The sequence below is a fragment of the Buteo buteo genome, chromosome 1, assembly GCF_964188355.1.
Source record: "Buteo buteo chromosome 1, bButBut1.hap1.1, whole genome shotgun sequence".
Classification (NCBI taxonomy): domain Eukaryota; kingdom Metazoa; phylum Chordata; class Aves; order Accipitriformes; family Accipitridae; genus Buteo; species Buteo buteo.
The window spans coordinates 62,791,834-62,812,885 of NC_134171.1; the positions used below are offsets into that span (position 1 = coordinate 62,791,834).

The 21,052-nt window shown below is 42.1% G+C and overlaps 1 protein-coding gene across 1 annotated transcript in view; it reads right to left on the reverse strand.

Moving 5' to 3' along the window:
* Nucleotides 1–21,052, reverse strand: part of ADGRL3 (adhesion G protein-coupled receptor L3) — a 338,557-nt gene that overhangs the window by 268,889 nt on the left and 48,616 nt on the right. The window contains exon 2 of the mRNA XM_075033579.1: nt 12,223–12,436. Within this exon, the coding sequence (XP_074889680.1) occupies nt 12,223–12,436 (214 nt within the window). The remainder of the gene's footprint in view (nt 1–12,222; nt 12,437–21,052) is intronic.

A 21,052-nucleotide genomic window follows, 5' to 3' on the forward strand; every position in this document is an offset into this window, starting at 1 on the left:
TGTCTGCCAACCTACGGAAAGAAAATTTACTGGCTACTCTTTGCTCTGCAAGCAAATTAACTATTACTGCAATAGCTTCATCCATACAGAGACACCCAGGCTATGTCATATGGCAACCAACTTTAGCAGAAGACCAATTTGCTTTTCAGTATATTTTTAACTGCTGCAGAAGACAGGACAGGCACACTTTATCACCTTTACAATGGACGTACCCCTGCAAATCTCAGTCTCTCAATAATCTTTTATTTTCCTGTGCAGTCAAAACATTTTTGTACTGTTTTGTTCTAGTTAAGCCCTTCCCTGGACCAGGTCTGGGTAACCAATGGCTGACAATGGCTCTTGTCACAGCACAGGGATTTCAGAATTACCCAACGTTTACTGCAGGGAATCCTACTCATGACTAAGCACTCCAGCCATTCCTGCTGCCAATGCTAAGCATGTCTTTAAATTAGCACTGCAGCCACTGCAACTTTGTTTCTCTTCTAGCTGAGCACCGCTGAGCAACACTGGACTGTGACCAAAGTCCTATCTGTCCTATAGATTTCCTCCTTCCTATAACAACCTTAATAAAATTTGTGATATTCAAAAAGTGATGGGCTCTTGATTTCATATTCCTCTTTCACAGCTGCCTTATTCCTGCTGAAACAGTGGAATGAAATTATGCATGGAAACTCTGCTGAGAATTTTCTTCTTCATGGAAGAAAAAATGCCCAGCATGCTCAGAATTCAAATCAGAACCAGAAGGGCCCCGATACCATATACATGTTATCAATATGGTACACATTTGAAAATTGCACAGTACTTGCCAAACTTGAGGGTGTCCCCCTAGGAAGAAGGGGATTAAGATGTAACCTTGGGTCAAAAGGTTACACAATCAGGATTTCCCATACCAACACTGAGAAAATTAAATTCATGGTGGAGATGCTTAGCTGCTGAAGTGCAAAGAAACACTGGAAGAAACTAACATGATTAAAAGACACAAATTAATTCTTTTACGCAGAAGAGCTTCGAAACACAGATTTGGCAGGAATACTCCTCAAACTCACTTATTTATTCATTCATTTTAGTGGCCATGCTCTACTTTGCGAATTATTCTTGATAATCCAAGCAGACATGTAAGGAAGTACCCCGTTGCCACATACTTTAATACATATTCTAGAGTCTCAAAAATGAAAGTTTTTGAACTATGTATCTGTTTCTATGTGTGCATATCTGTGTACATTTCCAAAGAAGACAGATGAAAAAGGGAATATTTGTTTTTCATCTCTTAATTATGCCTTTTTTTCCCCTTAGTGCATTGATTTGGCAGCTAAAGGTTTCTGCTCTCACTGAAGGGTGAGACAACAGAGCCTCTCAGAGCCCCAGTTTTTGGCACTACCTCACTCCTACTTTATGCTTGAGGCTACTTCCCCTCTGACTGATTCTTAATTTGAATAAGCTTTCACTGAAGACTGTATCAGAACTGCAGCAAGTTAATCTTATTAAACCATACAAGTTTAAAAACTCGGAGCTTGATGTCAGGCAGGCTATTTCCAAATTGGTATACTCAAGATCCAAATTAGATCATGAGCAAAATATTAAAAGGCACTAGAGCCACTTCACAGTGAACTTCCATTTCCAAAAGAAATTTCTGGACATCAGGAACTAAGGACTTCTGCCGGTTCAGTGGGAGTCGGACTCCTGGCTGGGTACTTTTAAGGGGTTTAAACCCTCACAATTTGAGCTACAGGGAAAGGTTCTTAAGACATAAAGGAATTTACTTCACCTACTGTTAATTCTAGCACAAATATACAGGTCCTCCTGAAGGATACTTTATAGTTATAGGAGGTTTCTAGTCCCACCCAAAGTCTCCTGACAAGAAACACCTTTGGGGGATGCTTTGTCAATTGGCACTGAATCTGTAAGCTGAGGCAATGAGGTGCCTTTTAAGCACTATAAAAGAAAATGTCCACCCTTTTCCTCTCTCTTCACTCTTTATAGAGTACTTTCATTTTTTAAACAACTGAGAAGTGTTTACAGCTTCAGTTTCACTTCAGCAACCTCTGGGCATAGAAGACTGCAGTCATTACAAATGGGGGAAGTGGTGATTAGGACGCAATCTACCCTTGGCTTGCCAACCCGCTCACGTGCACAGTTTGCGGCAAAGTATGTGGCTGTTTAGTTGCCCTTAGGTTCCCTTGACTTCCAGCAACTTGGTGAGATGACCCATTGGGTGCTTTTGCCACCTGGATGACATCCAGACCACAAAAACAGTTTGCGGAGATCTCCTGGAACACTTCTACCTCCACGCTGACTTCAGGCAGCTCCTGTCACGTGCATGGTGTTACACAAGCATCAAAGTGTTCCCTGGATCGCAGCCTGACATGACAGCCATTACCCTGCGTTGTTCGGTACCTGGCTTTAACTCTTTACATCTAGCTACGAGTGCAACTAATCAACTGAAATTGATTTTCCAGAGCTGAGACTAATCCACTGCATTTAAGGTGACCTATATTCTTTGTGTGTATATACAGTTAAGGGGTTTGGGTTTTTTCAGTGTGTCTCAGATATTAGATGCCTGTGTTCAGCTGTCGGCAACCTTGCCAGTAATTCCAAAGGGTGCCAAGGAACACTTCTGACACAGGCAGATTTTAGTGGGATCCTAAAGATTTCTCCCCTGCTCCCCCAAATATCAACAGTGAAGATTAATCATCTGCCTTTGTACATGCAACTCTCCATTACCCATGGGAAAATCACTCCAAGTACCAATTTGAGCACATCTCCAGTCCACCAACATCCCTGATGAGAGCACAGTGCTCTGATATGCATGATTCAGACCTTGGACACCTGCAACAAGCACTACTTTTTTTCCAGAACTAACCTTGCTCGCTACATCCTAATGGTTGCTTTTATACTTTACTCCACATATTTGCTAGTATTAGCATCGAGAACCAAACTTTACTTTCCATCAGTGTTAGCTGGGCACCACTGTAATCATTTAAGTGGAACAATCTGCTTCAAGTGACCAAGAGAGCTAATAATTTATCAGAAACAGAACAGGCATTTTGGGGAAGGACGTAATTATATGTGTGTGGTTTGTAATACTCTTGAGTCAAATGGGACATTCTGTGTAATTCAAAGCCATTCAGGGAAAGGAAGAGAGGAAGCAGGCTTTCCAAAGAGAAATGGCCTCAAACTCTCAAATTTATCACAAATGATTTTTTTCCTCCCTCCTCTGTCCTTTTGGTTTTCCTTAAAATAAAGGAAACCTTCAGCATTTGAGTAGACTCCACGGGGCGGGAGGGGAAGAAAAGTGCAAATAATAATCAAAAAATAACATCTTGCCTTTATATACGTAAGTGATGCAGCCTGAAATGGAACGCTATACAGCTGATCTTGTTTCAAACATGGCAATACAGAATTAAAGGGTATTCAGGGTAAAACAACGAGAACCTTCACACGCTCAGAACAAAAACCCAAAACAACTCCCATAAGAAGAAATATTTGAAAGATCATAACTTTCTCTCCTGGAGAGCAGTTAAGTTAGAAGCAACATGACAAACGCATAGAAGCCAATGAACAGAAATGGAAAAGGTAGCTTGGATGCCTCTATCTTCACAGTCTGAAGAGGGATGGCAATGAAATTAAAATCTGACAAAAAGCAATCATTTTTCACACAATAAGCTATTATCCTGCTGGACTTAGAGCTCCTGGAAGTCATCATGACCAGGGACTTGATGAGATTCAGAAAGGATTTAGCCATTTATATGGACAGCAAGAATATCCAGTAATTGCTATTAATGCTAACAAAGAAAAACTAGAAAGAATAATTAAAATCTTGGGCACTGGGGTGAAAGCCCATCTCTAACTACGAGGGATCAGGATGAAAAAAGTGTGGGGGTGGCAGAGACAGTCCCTGCCCACTAAGGGATGATGCATCCTCCCCTGAGGCAGGCAGGAGAGGGTATGGGGGCAGACCAGTGACTGCATGGGGAAACCCTACTCCCATTCTGGCATCTTATCTTCTGGCCAACTCTAAATCCTCCCTTCTTCCTTTGCATTAGTTTTATAGTTTTCTACAGTTCTCTTGCCCATAACTCCATCTCCCATTCCTCACAGCGTCTCTGCAGTAAAGTTTTTCCTTCTTTGTCACCGGTCCTACTCTGGGTAAAAGCATGTAATATACTGCCTACTACAAACTGCAACTCTCAGTAACAGACTGAATGCTGAGGCCATAATTCAGTCCGGAGGCTCTACTATTGCCCATAAACTACTCGCTGTCTCCCGGTTTACGATGTCAGCAGGACTCCAGCTGAATTAAGGCTTCTACTGTATATAACTGACACCAATGTATTATCTTATGCATAATGCATAGAAGATGGCTCTAATCATAAATTCCATATCCTGCCCTTCCTTTACATCACAGATGCGGCCCAGCATCTCTTATGCAGTTTGCTTACTGATACATAAATTCCCTCTCCTGAATTATAATGGCAGCAAAACCTTTTCTTGGGTCACTGCTTCCGATAAAAGCCATTCTATCCCTCCTTTCCCCAAAGAGGTTGAAATAAACTTCAGTTCATCCCACTAACAAAACTCACACATAAATTTAAGGACCGTGTTGAACTGATGATCCAGGAGCATTGCCTGCATCAGTCCATACTGGCAAGCAAATGGTTTGTACCTAACACCCATCTTTTGCCTGTCTGCATTTGGTATCAGCAGAGTGATCATACAAAATAAAAAGCTACATTGTGGATGCCAAACTGCAAGCATGCAAAGGTGACTGAGGTCTGCAGTGAGTGTTTCCAGCCCTGCAGAGAAGTACAGAAATCCCAGGCATACACACAGAAAGGGTGTGGTATAAGCCAGCACTGGTTTTACACGTCTTGGAACGGAATACGGAGTTCAAGCTCCAAAGATTTCACAAACGATGCAGTCAAAAATGTGCTGAATGAAAGCTTTGAAACATCTTGGAGAATAGACAATCCCCTGCATATAAACCCAGTTTTGACCTCAGGCACAGACTAACTGAGCTTTTTTGTACAAGAAGAAAGAAAAAAGCAAAAGAAACTGATATAGATGCATTACTTCAAAGTCATCTTACCTTACAGCCCTTTAGCCATTATTTCTAGCCAGAAGACTAACCAGAGAAGGAGCATGCAGGTATCCTTCTACTCAAACCAAATTATTTCTTTGTAATCTTAAAACAGTGTAAGTCTACTTAGCCTGAATAAACCTTATACACTATCTTGCAACGCTCTAAATCAATTTAAGCCTCGTGACAAAATGGCCAAGCATCTGAAGAGCAAGCCCTGTGATGGCCTTGTAAGGCTGTCACATTCAGGCAGACTGAAGGTGTAGGAAGACTGAGCAGAAGCATCTTTGATGTTCATCACTTCAGCAATACAGGCAACGGGCAGGAAGTGCCATGGGCAGCATGCAGATGCCTCGCTTTAAACTTTGCTCTTCAGGCACCTTGGATAATGGTTTTCACGGTACAAAACTTGTTTCAGTAAAAGCAGAGAATAGTACTCAAGGGCCTAGAGCTGCATCTTCCCTGATCGCCCTTCCTTGCAGTTACAGGAAGGTTTTCTATGTGCTTGCACCCACCTCCTGCAACATGGTAATAAATGCAGTACACGTTTCAAATGGTGGACACCACTGTCAGCAATGTCTCCATCTTTGCTCAGCACTTACTCTCTGGGTACACATTAGCAGCTGCTGTTCCCAACGAGCCTCAAACATTCAGAAAAAACAGATGACAGGAGCATGTTTCACATAGGTCTTCTCCCACTGGCAAAAGCTACACGCGGCAGGCTGCCAAGGGCTGGCCAGTCCGTTCCCTCTGACAGGCTGGAGCTGACCACTTTCACACTAGTAAAGTAATGGATGGAGTAATAAACCTGGATTTTCCCTGCATAGTTTTCAGCACATTGTGCATTCAGCACTTCTGAGGCCACTTCAAGACATGATTTATCCAAGAGATTATCCCATGTCTTCTCTTTGTCAGTTAAGGCCAGTGAGGGGGAAAAAAATGAAATGAAACAAAACAAAATAGCTGGCAAACTGAAATGTTCTTAGAAAACAGCAATGATGAATTTCCCCAGCTTCCTCTAGCCTACGCACTTCAAGGAGGCCTTTCCCTTTGGCCATATTGCTTTCTCAGCTCAAGTCTGGATTTTCTGAAATGATAGCACATTGGAGTTGTGTGCTAACAGCAACCAAAACCCAACAGCCACAGCACAATTCAACTGTCTATTTATTTATTTATTTTAAGTGTGGTGTTTTATAGCTGGCCACGGCTACCAATTGGTACCCGGGGAAGCCTAAAGCATTATTTTTGATCTACAGAGCCTTCGATGGTTTGGAACCTAATTATCTTCAGAAACTACTTCCTCCTCATCATCTGTTACCATGGCAGCTGCAATCAGATGAGACGCTTGGGCTGACAAGCCCTGATTTACTATGGTACCAGGGCAATTCCAGGGGGCTGTTGCTTTCAGAATTTACTCCTCTGCTTGGGTCTGACAGCATTTTCAGGGAAGGAAGAGGTAGGATAAATTAAGACTGTACAGGCTGGGAAGTAGCGACCTTTTTTAGAGTGATTCAACAGCTCAGTGCACACTGCTCCACTAGCACTTACTGCGTTTGTTTTGGGTTTTTTTTCCTCCTCTTTGTAATAGTGTACGTGCCCTTGTGCCAGGGTCAAGGTGCAGATGAGATTAGTAGACTTTGCTTCTTTTTAAAATATCTTTCTGCATGGTGAGAAAATAGATTCTTTAACCAAGTGGTGAGCCTTGTGTTCTAGCCTTTAAAATCAGAATCCAGGGAATGTGAGCTTCAGTAGTCCCTGTCCATTTCTACTGTTTACAGAAACTAATGTTTAACTGAAATATTAGCATTTTTCCATATTGATGCTTTTCATGTGGCGATCTCAAAGCATCAGACTTATGCTTCCCAGAAAGAGAAGAGCCTAGCTTCCCACTGCAACATCTCAGTCCTTCAGAAATGCACTTCCCATGCCATCTGTGTGATAACAAATTTAGAAAAATGAGTAGTATCTTGGCAGTCTTCACAAAATGTACCCAGGATGCAGGAGAAGGTGGAGGGGTTCCTACCAAATGGGGCGTTCAGTATCTGAGTCAGAGGTGATGACAACGTCTAAGCAGGGGGCTGTTTTCTGAGAAATATGCCATTAATTTTATAGAGCCTGACACAACTATGCTGCAATTCAGCTGAAGTCTGCTCATTCAGTCCTACTGACAGCCTCGTCATTACAGAGCCTCCAGGTCTGCAGCTCTCCTTGTCCTGCACATCCTCCCCACATACACCAGGACAAGCTACTTAATATAAAAGACTCTGAGAACATCTCAAAATTGGTGTGATCAAAACCAGTGGCCACTTCATCATCAATTAACATGAATTATCGTGTCTGTAAAATACGGATAACCCTGCCTATTTATTTCTCAATGCAAGAGCAGATCACTGGCGTTTGAGAATTGTCTTGAAAATCACAGGTGCTGACAGCATCAATAACAGCACACCATGAGATGCAATATTATTACAATAATAATGGCACTCGTTTCAGACTCCTGCATTTTTCAGGTCATCAACCAAAAACATTAACAAAACACAGCCCTTCAGGAGATGAAAAATCTTTGCAGTTTAATGCAAGCTGGTTCATACTATTTCTTTCTTCTCACCCACCCTGTGCAAAGTGCCTGCCACCATCCTTCCGACTACCAGGAGAGTTGTGAGTGCCCCTCCTCAGGTAAAAAGATCAGGCCCTCTGATGAAGCTAAATGGAAATCTGAAAGCATCAAGCAGCTAACAACAGTCTGACACTCTTAATTGCACTTTTTTTTTTTTTTTTTTTTTTAAACTCTAGGTCTTGACCTGCAGGCTTCATCAATGATGCCAACACTGAAACCACAGGGACAAACCACACAATTAGACTCGAACCTAAAGGAAACTAGCTCAGCTAAGCAACTGCAGCCCGGCAGGGCATCTAGGACCTCCCAGCTGTGCGTCCCACGGAGCTACTAGAAATTCTCTATCTGCTCACCCAGCAGAGGAGACTAGCAGAGCTGCAGCACTCACCTGCCAGGCCCTGACCTGTACTGCAACAGGGTGCTTTGCTGGGGGCAGATGGCACCATAGCCAGCTGCAGCAGAGCAGGGGGTACATGTCCCACTGCACTGTGCGGGCTACACATCCTCTGCCAGAGGAGCTACAGTTGATCTGTCTTCGGAGCAGCGGGAAGCTCTGGGCAAGAGGTGTCTTGCCTGTGGGACACAAAATGGGTCAAGTGCTCCCTTCAGGGGAGAAGAGAGGGGAGAGCTGAGCAGTTTTCAGCCCTCATCCCCAAGTCAGAAGTGGCAATATTGGCACACAAGAGCTCTGCAACGCTCTACTGTGGCAAAAGGTTAAAGCCTACAGGAAAGGATAAGGAGCTTAGTAATAAACACTAAGGTGGTATCTACAGCGCACAGTTCTGTAAACGTGCATGCAAAACCTGATCCACCCATCTTCTTCCTTCCATTGGCTTCAACCCAGGAAAGCACATGGGCAGGTCATCATTCCACAAAACACTTAAGCATGTGCCTTAAAAAGAAGCACACGCTAGCATATTTGTCTGAATCAAGGAGTAGGCAACCAAATACTTAACTCCCTTGCCCATGTTGCAGACTTAAATTTGTGGGGCACTTTTACGAGGTGACTAACTCCACTGACTTGTAGTGAAACCACAGCATGCAAAAAGTAATACACAGATTTTTGTCTTTCTGAGCTGGGCATTTCCTTGGTGGAAAGCATCCACAAGGAATTCAAGAGAGAGTGCTGAAAACTTTTTTTTTTTTCCTTTGGGGTGTTTTTTAATAGATTAAATGGCAGTGTTAACACTATAAAAACAAAGGCAACTCTTACGGGAATAGAAGGCTGCTTTTCCCTATTGTTCGCAGAGAACCCCGTCTGTTTGAATGGATGATATGTTAATTTTGCAGCACAGTTGCTCAAGGGAGGACATAGTGAAGTCTCCCATGGTACAGTGCACACAGTTTACAATGGGCATGGTTAGAATTTAATTGTTTGTTACAGCCCTTGAAAAGATGTTTCTCCAAAGCAAACATGCTACGAAATACATTTTTCTCTAATCATATCAGAAAAACTTCAGTCCATAAAGCACTCTTCCTGAGCTTTTATGGGCAGCTGCTGCTCGAATGCTTGAAGGAAGAGCTGGAAAGTTAAAAAACAAAATAGGCCACAGAGATTTAATTTCCTATAAAATAGCTCTCTACAAGCTGTTTAGACGTTCTTTACTTAGAGCAATACTCTGAAGATTTTAGAGATTTTCAGGGCAATGCTTGCAGTAAGAACTCCTTGTGTCCTTCTGCTCAGGGGGCTCCACAAACACACCATCAGATTTATGCCTTTCCCTTTCAAAATAACCCCACGTACTCGTCTGCAAAATTAATTTAAATAAACACACAGAAGAAAGAAACATACTAGCTCAATTTTTTTTTTGGGGGGGGAGGGTGGGCTGGGGGAGCAGTCACTAATATCTGCCATAAATCTGCTCACTCGCAGCCTCAGCTCACATACTAACAACAAACATCTCTGTCTCACACATACTTTTCTTCCCACCTTTCCCTCTCCCCCTCCCCACAGCCATGCCATAATGTGTCTAAGTTGGCTGTACAGTGTTGCTGATAAAAAAACTGCCAGCAGTTAGACAACTTATTATAAAAGCTACAACGGGACTGTGTATTTATGAATGCAATAATTAATCAATGCATAATAAGCATGCACTGCGCATATCATTTTTCTTTCCATATGCAGACAGCTTCCATTACCATGCAGGTTATACTGCCACGAGGATCTCTAGTTCCCAGCAGCTGATTCCCCACCCCACAACGTTAGCAAAGGCAAGCTCATTGTATTAAAGCCTGCATTCATCTGCGAAACCACCCAAATACTGCTGAATTCATTAATTTTGCAGGTAGAGGTTTTCAGAAGAAAATCCCATAGTTAGTGCCACAACTACTAGGCTGTCACGATTTTCCTTTTAAAGTGCTTTTTTTCAGAGGCTCAGCTATAAGGCGTACTCAGAGCTGTGAGCTGGCAGACTGGTTTGCATCTTAAGAACATATTTCATTTTAATGGTTTTATTTTTAAATTGTTTCAACTCTTTGAATAAATGGAGATTAAAAAAAGAAATGAGACTGACATAATAATGCAAAGTAGAGTTATTTTCCCCTTTTAAACCTGCCTTTTAACTAGAACCAGGTTATATTTATTTCCAAGAAACTCAAGAGTACCTAATTAATAACATGATTGCACGCTTCTTCATGAAAATTGATCAAATGCCCTAAATGGAAAGAGCCACCACCCTTTCCTGAGCCTCCTCACTGATAAATAGCATCAGGCAAGGCCCCACAGATATTAATATTCAGAAAGCAGGGATGTGCTTTTCCCTTGCAAGAAATTTCCCCCTCAGTGGCCATCTTTTGCAGCACCACTTTCTTCCCAAATGGAAAAACAGAGATGCTTTGCCCCAGAGATGCGCTTCCCTGCTAACTCTCTGCTAAGCCATTTGAGTCCGCAGTGATGGTATCTGGAGCCAAGTAATCAACATGAGTTTTCATCCCAGCACTGTGGGCCCACAACATGATTATGTGCCCTCCCTGACCAAAGGGCTAATGTTTATTGCAGGCTTGGTACACGTGGGGACTGACCAGAAGATTGCAGAGGTCTGCATTTGGCTTGGAAGTTAGTGCCTGGAGGACATTACTACGTATATATAAAAATATTAATACTTTGTACTCTGTAATGGCCCACAAAGGGGATGACATGGTTTTATTCTGCCAATATGCAGAGGATTAAGGGTTTCTGCTTGAAGCCACTAACAACCTGAACAGGAGAATTACAGTAATTCCACTAAAACCATGCCGAATCCAAGGGACTGGCTGATGGCGTGTTGTTACCCTTTTCACTTGTCTTGAAAATGTAACCAGCACAATCCTACAAAACAGGACTTCAACCAGCTACGCAAGGAGGTTTAACTTACAGAATGGGCTTATAGGAGCCATATGCAGCGACAAGGACATTTTTCATGAGACCTCTCAGGATTTTGAGATTTAAATCCTTGATGTGGAGCAATTCTAAAAGGAGCTCAAAAATAGCTGTTAGCATGTCAAATATAGATGAAACTCACGCTTTCTCTTCTGTTGCTCACACAACTCCATTTTTAGTGCAAAATGTCTCAGAGCAAACAATAGCAAGATACTCCATTAAAACCTTACACTGCTTTAGCCATTAGGTCACCATGCAAACACTGTTGTCATGACTTCAATTAGCAACACTTTGCCTATGTCAATACCATTATTAATACCCTGAAATAGTAATTTTTATTACTATTTAATTAAAAGCCAAATGCACTGAATAATTATTCATGTGTAGTTATTAGGAGTAATGTACTGAATGCAATTACATGTCAGGAACTGTGGCTTACGAATCCTTCCCACAACACCTCTTGTGCCAGAAAATACCCTGAAAAATTCAGCAATAGTTAAAGGCCTTCCATAATCAGTATACCTCTAGGCTGGAATAAACTTTTGGGCCCTGGCTCTGCAATACAGGAGTCTGTCTATGTGGCATCCATCTCAGTTACTATTTCCTGATGCAGCAGCCACACTTAACAGCAATAGTTATTATACAGAAAATTAGCAAGTCTTCTGCAAAACCAACGTGAATGTGAGTCCTTGACTGGGAATTCAGATCCTCCCTAAAACAAAGCCTGGCAACACAATGAATGATGGAGACTTTTCTTTGCATTTTGAAAAATGTAAATGTTATTCTGAACACAAAATATTAATTATTTAAAGGAGATTATTTGCCATCTGTTTGAACACAGCAGAAAAAACAGTGAATGTGCATTTGAGAAAGATTTCACTTATATGTTCATTAAGAGCCTTGATATTTAGGTAATTTCAGAGATAAAATTAGGACACAGTGAGTATCAAGATGACTGATTAGATAGTAGTACTTACAGCAAATGTTATTTATACTGTGTGATGCTAACCCAGCTCTGTTAAACCCACAGTTTAGCAATGATAGCTGTAATTCTGTGCACATGCAGACTAAGTACCTGCATTTTCTTATGCAAACACACACACAAACTGGTGTGTACATACCGGATTAAAAAACCAACAGTCAGCAAACAAACAATATTAAATACTATACCTCTGAGTCATAATCTTATAGGCATCTGGCAGATAACAGCGGATATTCTCCATCTGAGCAGGATCAGAGTCACAGATTTTATCATCAGTCCTCCCGTAGTTGGCACTTTCGATCATGATAACATCTGTTCCCGGGCAGCGAAGCTCTATGGGGTAACTCTCGCAGGACAGCTCCCTTCGGACCACAGCCATGGGGACCGGGGCACGGCTGAAAGCTGCAAGGATTAACACAGAAACACAGCAAACACTTACTTTCCACACTGAGGCTAGGATTAAAAGCAGAACAATGTTTAGCAGCAGGTTTTATCCATATGCTGTACTGAGATAGTTTTGATACCATTGAGATACGGTCTGCAGAAACAGGGTCCGATCCCCAGCTTGCTGGCTGCCCAGAGAAATCACTTCTTCACTCAGCGACTTGATTTTCTCATCTCAAAAATAAGCTAATGATCCCTTTTATACAGGGCTTTAGAAATCCCCTATTGAAAGAGGTAAATAGCAACTATGGCACTGTTATTACTTCTACTTACCAGGTGAAAAGCTAGTTAGCTTTGATATATAAAATTACAGTCCTGTGTTGTACTTGATCAACCCGGGGAAATTTTCTGACAATGAGCAATACAAGCACCAGGATCCCACCTGCTCAGCGAGACTGCATCTGTCCTACTGCAGATGTTATTACATCTGCATTGCTCCTGGTCCTTTTCTTGGTCCTTAGAAAACACGAGCCTAATGGCTTTTGCTGTAGCCTGCAGTGTGCCGGGGGATGGCCTGCGGGTTCTGGCAACCATCCCAAAGTTTGGGCCCTGCAGTGATACTTTCCATGGAAAGGCCAATATATGGGACACTGGGTGATTAAAGCTCAGTCTCAGCTTTGCATGGCATCTGCCTGGATGTTCAATACTGGCGCATACTTGTAAAGTTAATTTAAAGAGCTCTCAGAAATCTTACCTGTTTTAAAAGAAATCCAGGCTACAGTTTGCAAAAGAAAAAAGAAACATGCTTTGAGATGCCTTGAAAACAAAGCCCTAAAGCATTAGTAAACAAACTCACATGACAACAAGCAATAATATTTCCCATCTTTACAGCCTCTTTGATACAAAGATCTTCAACAGCTTGACAAACGTGAATGCATTAATCCCCCAAATATCCCTATGAAGTAGCTATGCATCGTCTTTCTCATCTCAGCTGCAGAAGGGTTATGCGGCTTCCAGAAGATCTCACGGGAAATCCACAGTGAAGCTGGGAACCAAATACTTGTTTTCCAGCTGAGTGCACCAGCCTCGAGCTGAAACAAAAGCCAGCCCTTTCCCTTCCTCATTCCACGAGAATGAAAACTCGTCCACACCAGAAAGGATTCCAGCTGAAGTTACGGTGTGCCCTTCTGGCTCCATTTTGTACTACTTCCAACCACAAAACTGAACATATAAACTAAGCCCATATCTATGTGATGGTCACAGAGCAGTCAGGGAAGGTTTAACCCTGTAACAGATCCAGGGTCCATCTGACACTGAGTATCTTTCAACAACTCACTTGCCCCCTGGCCTCATTATAAAAATCACCAAAATATCCTCCCCAAAACCAAAAATCCCTTCCAATGCACTGTTGTCTTGTCCGATAAAATTTCCACGTGGTACATGCACGCCAAGTTTGCTTATGGAAATAAGAGCATACTGATGTTTCTCGATATAACCCTTAACTGTATCAAGGCTGCTCTGTCTGTCTGTCTGGCAGGAAGCAATCCAACACATTACACTAACTTCCGTGAAGCCTTCTATTATTGTCACTTGTCTCATTTAGATTTGTATTATTAGACAGATAAACATTCCCATTTCTGTAAATTTGCAGGTATTACTCTAATATCAGATCCTTACTGATGTGCCAGAGTTGAGGATTAAATGCCAAACTCCCAAGACAGACACGCATTTATTCTTGAATAATAGCTTCTACAATTAGCATAGCTTTAGGGTTTGGATCATGTAAGATGTCCTCCTTCCCTGCGATCAGAGAAACAGTTTTGCTCTGAGATAATATTGCACCATACGTTTGTGTAATGCAGTAAATTCTTAGCACGACCAAATTCTCCTGTTACAGAAGGAGGGAAACCAGGAGGACAAGCGTGAACCTCTGAGATGCAATACCTCGTTCCTACCCTTGCCTTTATGTCACTAATCAACGACAAGGTGAGTGGAGGAAGGATGGGACATAAAGTTAGAGACAACATTTGATCAAAGAGATAAGCCCATCAGAAAGGCAGAGTCAGCAAAGCCCAGCAATTTTAGCCTGCCCTACAAACAACATCAAGAGGTATTAAGTCCACTTAAAAGGATCTGTCCACAGAAGCCTGCAGCAGCCCCTGTTCTGTGAAACACCGGACTCTGTGACAACAGGGGGAGAGTTTATATTTGCCTGCATCACCTTTAGCATTCACAGGTCCAGTGCTGACCAGAAAATTTCTGATGCCAGGCTGCTGATTTTGGAAAAGAGCTGTGGTGAGCTCTCTTTTTGAGCCTCTTCTGTACTAAACCTGAGCAGATTGGCAACACGGGAGGCAGAAGGTTTCTAGCAGCTTTTGGCAGAACGCTGAGGCCAAGTGCCCTCCCTCCTCCTGCCATGCACTTAGAGGACTCCTATTAACTGCCAAGAAATGGCAAAATGAGGTTTACAGTCAATATTAGCTGTTTGGAGCTATGGTTTGGCCCAGTTCTTGGGCAATTTGAATCTTTTTCTTTGGGAGGCTACCGTAGGCTACAGAAATGGCAGACAGTTGCTAATACTACTTGACTTTTTACAGTTCCCACTATAGAAACCAAAGCTCAAAATGCCGGCTCACATGCTTCAGAAAGTATATTTTTGCAGTTAATTCCTATGCATTTTTTTGCAATAACTATTCCATACTGTCAAAGAAAGCAGACATTAAACATGTGATGGTTGAGGAAAACCCTGCTTAAAATCACAGAAATTAACTGGGAATTCACTTGTACAAACCTGGTGTATTTGTCAAACAGCAATCCTGTACATATGCAGCTAATCTTAACTCTTGTGTTTTGCTGGAAATAAGACACTAGGAACTGATACCACCAATGTAGTTTTCTTGAAATAGAAGTTTATCTGAGGGCAAAGATAGCATCCTAATCTCACAGCAACTCTATCAACAATGATGATGTAGTACCTCAGACTTCCGGTGGAGGACTTCACAGTTAATATGAAATTACAGAGCTTTAGTAAAAGCTGTTAAACACATTTCTGTACCAGGTGTGAGAGCACATTTCTTGTATCTTGGGCATCTCTCCCGTACACAAGACTTCATGGCATTGAGCTACTAAAATTGCATTAATATAAGTCCCCAGTACCACTCTCTACCCTCCCCCCCAAAAAAACCCAAACCAAAAGCAAACACCTGTCTCCAAAAAGAACAGCTCATGTTCTACTTCCCATTAAAGAACCCCTGGACACGTGCAAACATTTCTAGATGTGGCTTTCTGTTTACTGGAATTTACCTTTTTGTTTCTCACATAATCACTCGACTGCTTGACATAAGAAGGGCAGCCTTCACTTACAGACACCTCACTGTGGTATCACGGAGTCAACATTCATTTCCTGGATATTTCTTGATGTTGCGTCCCTATATGATAATTTCACTTAAACATTCTTACTGGTTTTCCTGTGAGGAGCAAAGATTTTTTTGCTTTTTGCTATGAAATAAGATACATCAAAGCCCATCTGTGAAATACACAGCACTACTGTATTAATTCATTAATACACTTCTCTCTCCTTTGAGCAGCTCCCTATCTTTGCAGTCTCTCACTGAGCTCCTTATTTAATCTCCTAAGTGACCTAATTGTTGGCTTGAAGTCAAGAGGTGCTGATGGCTGCTCACTACTTTGGAAAACAGGTGTCTTTTCCAGGATCCTATGTGCAGACAGCCATCTAAATACAGACGGCAGAACTTAAAGATTTTGAAAAACACTCTTTTTAACATTTAAACATGTGCCAACTTGAGTTTTCTAAGTGCAGCCATTTGGTGGAAAATCATCCTCCTGAGCTTCTGCAGGGCAAAGTGAGAGCAGAGGGTGAAACAGCAACAGATAGTGACAGGATTTTATCTGGGCGATTTAGAACTTCTTTGTCTCTGCTAATTTCAGGAGCTGGAAAATTAAGTAAGTCATCAAAATCTTGTGCTTTTTCTCCCCCTCGCTTTTGACCTCAGAACATAATTGCCTCTTGTCATGCCTGCAGGGCACGGGCTTGTAGTTATCACTGTGTGCTTAATCAAATGCTGAAATAGCCTTTAAATTACATGTCTTCTTGGCTGCTAGAGACTTGTTGAGCTCTGTTACATTTAGAGGCATGATGGTAGTAGATGTACTTTTAAAAGAAAAGTGTGGGATGATGCTTTTAATTAGGTTTTATATGCAATTTAGCCAGCAAAATCATGTTCTGGCTCAGAATTTTCGGAGTGAAATTTCAGTCCATATTTAAGGGCGGTGAAACAAAAGCTCAAAATGTAGAGATAATTATTTTCACAAGCTCTGCACATGGTTTGGTCTTCCCAGCTGAATACCTGACTTACTGTTCCCAAAGGCAAACACAACGTGCTGGGGGAAGAGGTTTCCTACGAAGTTGGAGTAATGCTTCTGTGTTTGTAATTTTGCAGTACTTAATACTCCCATGGTTCACCTTGACTCTGTGGGGGAAAAAAACACCAAAACCCAGAAAGTAATAATAAAAAAATCCTCCCCTCCCTTTATTCTGATACCTACTCAGGTATGGGTACAAGCTGACATCCCTTTCAGTTGTTGAGTCAATAGGCCTTATAGGACTCTGTCACTCCCTGAAGAGAAGCACATGCTTAAGTGCTTTTCTAAATCAGGGCCCTACTTTTCACTATTAAGATATAAAGTCTCATTGGTACATTCATTTGCAGCGTGCAAACACAGAACAGTGCCTCTTCTCTTTCTCCTTTTTCGTTAATCCAAATTATACCTGGACTCTGATCTCAACAATATTAGTAGCAAACAAAAACTTGGGTTAAAGATAGTGACAACGAACATTTCTCCAATGTACAATACTCCCATTCCCCAATATTTTCATTGTTCACAAATACCAATCTAGTTCTGACAAGCTGAAAAAAACCTGGTTGGTCCAAAGTTCTCTGTAAATTTGTGATTAGTATACAAATACGGACATATTATTCTCTCGCCACCACTTTCGCTACATATGCTGATGACAAAATAAATAGCAAAGAACTCTTCATCTTTTCTAGGGGGACAGGGTGGAAAAGCCTTTCTTCTACTCTCAGCCTGCAGAGGGGTTAAAGGTGCATCCTACAGACAATGGCTGGTGCCAAGACATTGCAGCAAATGCTTGCAACATCCATATCGAGCTCCCCTGGGGAGGAAATGAAGACTGAAGGCATCCAGTGTGGCCATACGGCTGGAGCCATCACCAGTGCAAGGCTGGAGCCAGACTGTGCTGGTCTCCACTCCTGGCTCTCCCCTCTGTGCCTCAGTTGATTGCTGTCTCATCTATACAAATGGGAAAATTATCTAATCTCCTCCATTAAGCACTCCAAAATCTGCTAGGGAAAGGAAGAAGAGAACTAGATATAATCATCAGAAGGTGAAGAATGTGGCTTCAGCCTGGGTTTCCCCATGTGAGTCAAATACCCACTCCCCGCAGGCTATCTTGGGCTTTCTTCTTTTATAGGAGATACCAAAAACAATTTGCAACTTTCCTTTGGGCACCTTCATCAGAAGCATTGATCCCCCTTATCCAGCAAACAGCCAGTTATGGACAGACTTCACAAACTGCAAGAGCATCCTCTTATACAGTGGGATGGAGCATACAAAAAAAAAATACAGAAGAGAAACACAATGCTGTGCATCACCCCAGCCATGACAACCAAAGAAAAGTTAAAAAAAAAAACAAAAAAACAAAACCCAAACCTCATACCCTTCCCTGTGAATTTTATGTGGAGATTGAGGTCAACTATATTATGGTTCCATAAATTGCTTAATTGACTTCCATTATAACACTCAAGTGACACTTGCTAGGGATTTGCTCCCAGGTTATGGGAGCGAAAATAAAATAGATGTTCAGCAGCATGTTTATATCTGACACCCTCCCCCATGATGAAGAGGAGACACGGGAGAACGGTGTATTAAACACAGAGGGGGTCTTCTATAGGGGCAGCCAAACCCACACACAGGCAGTGCATTTTCCAAGGTGACACAGCCAAGGATGGAAACAGGAGCACAACAAAAAGCCTAGCCAAGTCCCAAATGGCACATCTCTGAAACAGGCCTCTGCCCCCAAGCACCAGCTTCCTGGAAAGTACCTTTTATTTCCATGGCAGATCCTCCCCTTCCACATTTTTAGACACCCTAGAGGTCAGATCTCAGAAGGGTGATGCAGGCCCTTTCTACCACCCGTTGGATGCCCAGAAAGCCCGGGGACAGCAGCCAGAGGATTAAGCACCAGACAGCTACATCCTGGGGCACTTCTGCTGCTCACACTTCATACTACTGATATTCCTCACCTCCTTGCCATGCTCAGCTAGTAAATACCATTCTTCTCTCCATTCACTCTCCCAAACACTAGCTCAAAATATGGAGAAGCTTTTCTCATTAGCAAAAAGTATTAGATTCTCTTAGACTCTCTAAGTATTAGATCAGCTCTTCCTATAGGGTTAAAGAGAAAAGAAAGTCACAGATAATGGGCAAAGAGGACTGGTGAAATATCAACAGAAAGAGGAAGGAAGGTAACGTGAAGTTGATACATTTGCATCTGAGGATGGGTGTTCATGAGGGAAATGGGTCATTGCAAGGCCCTATGAGGAAAGGAGATGAAGCGATAAAAGAGCAAGACCACAGAAACCAGATGGTAACTATGAGGTACTATGGAGGAGTCTGACAGCAGGAAGCGACTGAGGACATGTAAAGGGAGAGAGGCAAGAAGGCAGACGTGGCATTGAAGTGAACCAGACCTGCAGTAGAAAGCAGTGCAACAGAAGTACATGCTTGCTTTCTGTTCCTCCATTCCCATCTTCTGGAACTCATGGGCTGCTGCCTCATTAGTGAGTGATGGGAAATAGTCTGAGAATTGCAACAAACGTTTCTTTCAATAAGCCCTTGCCTTTACAAATCCCCCACTTACAGAGAGGTGAATACCTCTGCAGCTAATATTTACCCCAGAGCACACTGCAAGGCAAGGCATCACCAAGGGGCACCCTTCATGCTGCTTAACAGGTAGTGGTCTGGGGTAAGCCAACCTCCCAGGTCACTGCAGTTGAAGGGAGAGTAGGTTCTGCTTCCCACCCCAACCAAGCCCTCCTGTCTCCAGCCACGTTTCATCTGCAGGACCTGCACCCAGTTCTGGTGCTCCCTGGACCCCTTCATGAGGCAGGCCAACTCAGTAGTCCACAAAGAAACTGAACCTGCTGGGGCAGGGGAGTGGTGAGGAAAAAGAGGTTTCTGCTGGGCTGGTAGACTTGAATCAGCTCAGAAAAGGTTAGCTAAAGTCATAGAAAGGAAGCAAAAGATTTTTAGAAGGAAGGAAGGGAGACTGAATTTAACGTGCTTTTCAAAAACACATGGCAACCTACCTTCAAATCAGAGGTCAGAAGCACAGTCCCAGCCTGAGCTAAACGTCACTTAAATGAATTTAATTAAAGCAGAAGCAACAAGTTGAGAACAACAGACAAATGAAACGCTGTCTCCAAGGCGAAGGTTGAATGCAAGTACATCAATATTTAGGCGCCATCATGGGAAAAAGCTATTCCCAAGTATCTTTTCTTTTGCAGTGGATCATCTCATTTGTAATGAAAGGCACGTACAAGAAGATAGTCTTGATATTTTAAATCCACAGGCTTCCTTCACGTGAATTAACTTTCAAGTGTAGGAAGACTGCACAGATAGGGAAAGTGTCTGCAGTTAAAGCCCTGCACTGCAGTGCATAAGATGTATAACCAACCCTTATGCTAAACTTGCCCTCCAGCCTAATAGTGACATTCCTTAAAATATCAGGCTTTGAGATCCTGGTGCATAACACTGAGACATTTGTGTTCTCAGTAAAGGAAGAGTTAGGTTCTGTGCCACAGGGACAAGTCCTTTTTACAAATCCACATACCACAAATCACAGCGGGGCCTTCAATAAGGAAAACCATGCCATTTATTGCTTACCCAACTCAAAGTTACTGCTGTTACAATAGACACTTAACTGCCTAAAAAAAAAATAAAAAATTCCAAAACAGGGAAGAAGCTTTGAATTTGACATTGCTGTACAACCTTGAAGTCTCATATTTAATGCAGCACAAATTAATGTGGTGAAGCTAGTAGAATTTGAGTAATAACAAAATTTTCCCCATTTTAAATTACTCCACTGTAGCTTTTTATTGTAGCCATTAGTAAGGTTAATTTTTTAATCTCAGATAAAAACTTTTATAAAACCACCATAGTAGGTGCAATCATAGAGGCAGTTAGATTAATGAGTCTCAAGGGTTTAGCCTAAGAACATTAAGGAAAAAGAATCTGTTTACCATTTTCGGATTTCCTATTAAATCATAAGTTCATTTAACATTACACCTTATTATTGTTTCCATTTAAACACTAGCTTAAATTCTTATCCATGCTAAAATAATGCAAATCTGGAATAACTTTCCTGTTACCAGCAGAGCTTTTTTAGGTATGTCATCAAAATGCACTTCAATAGGATTTAGTGGTGTCCCCAGATGGATATTGCCCAAATGCTGAGGACATGCATTTGTACCACCATGAACTGGGAGGTGGCACCCCTGAGCTACAGGAAACAGGGCAAGGATAAGATAGAGG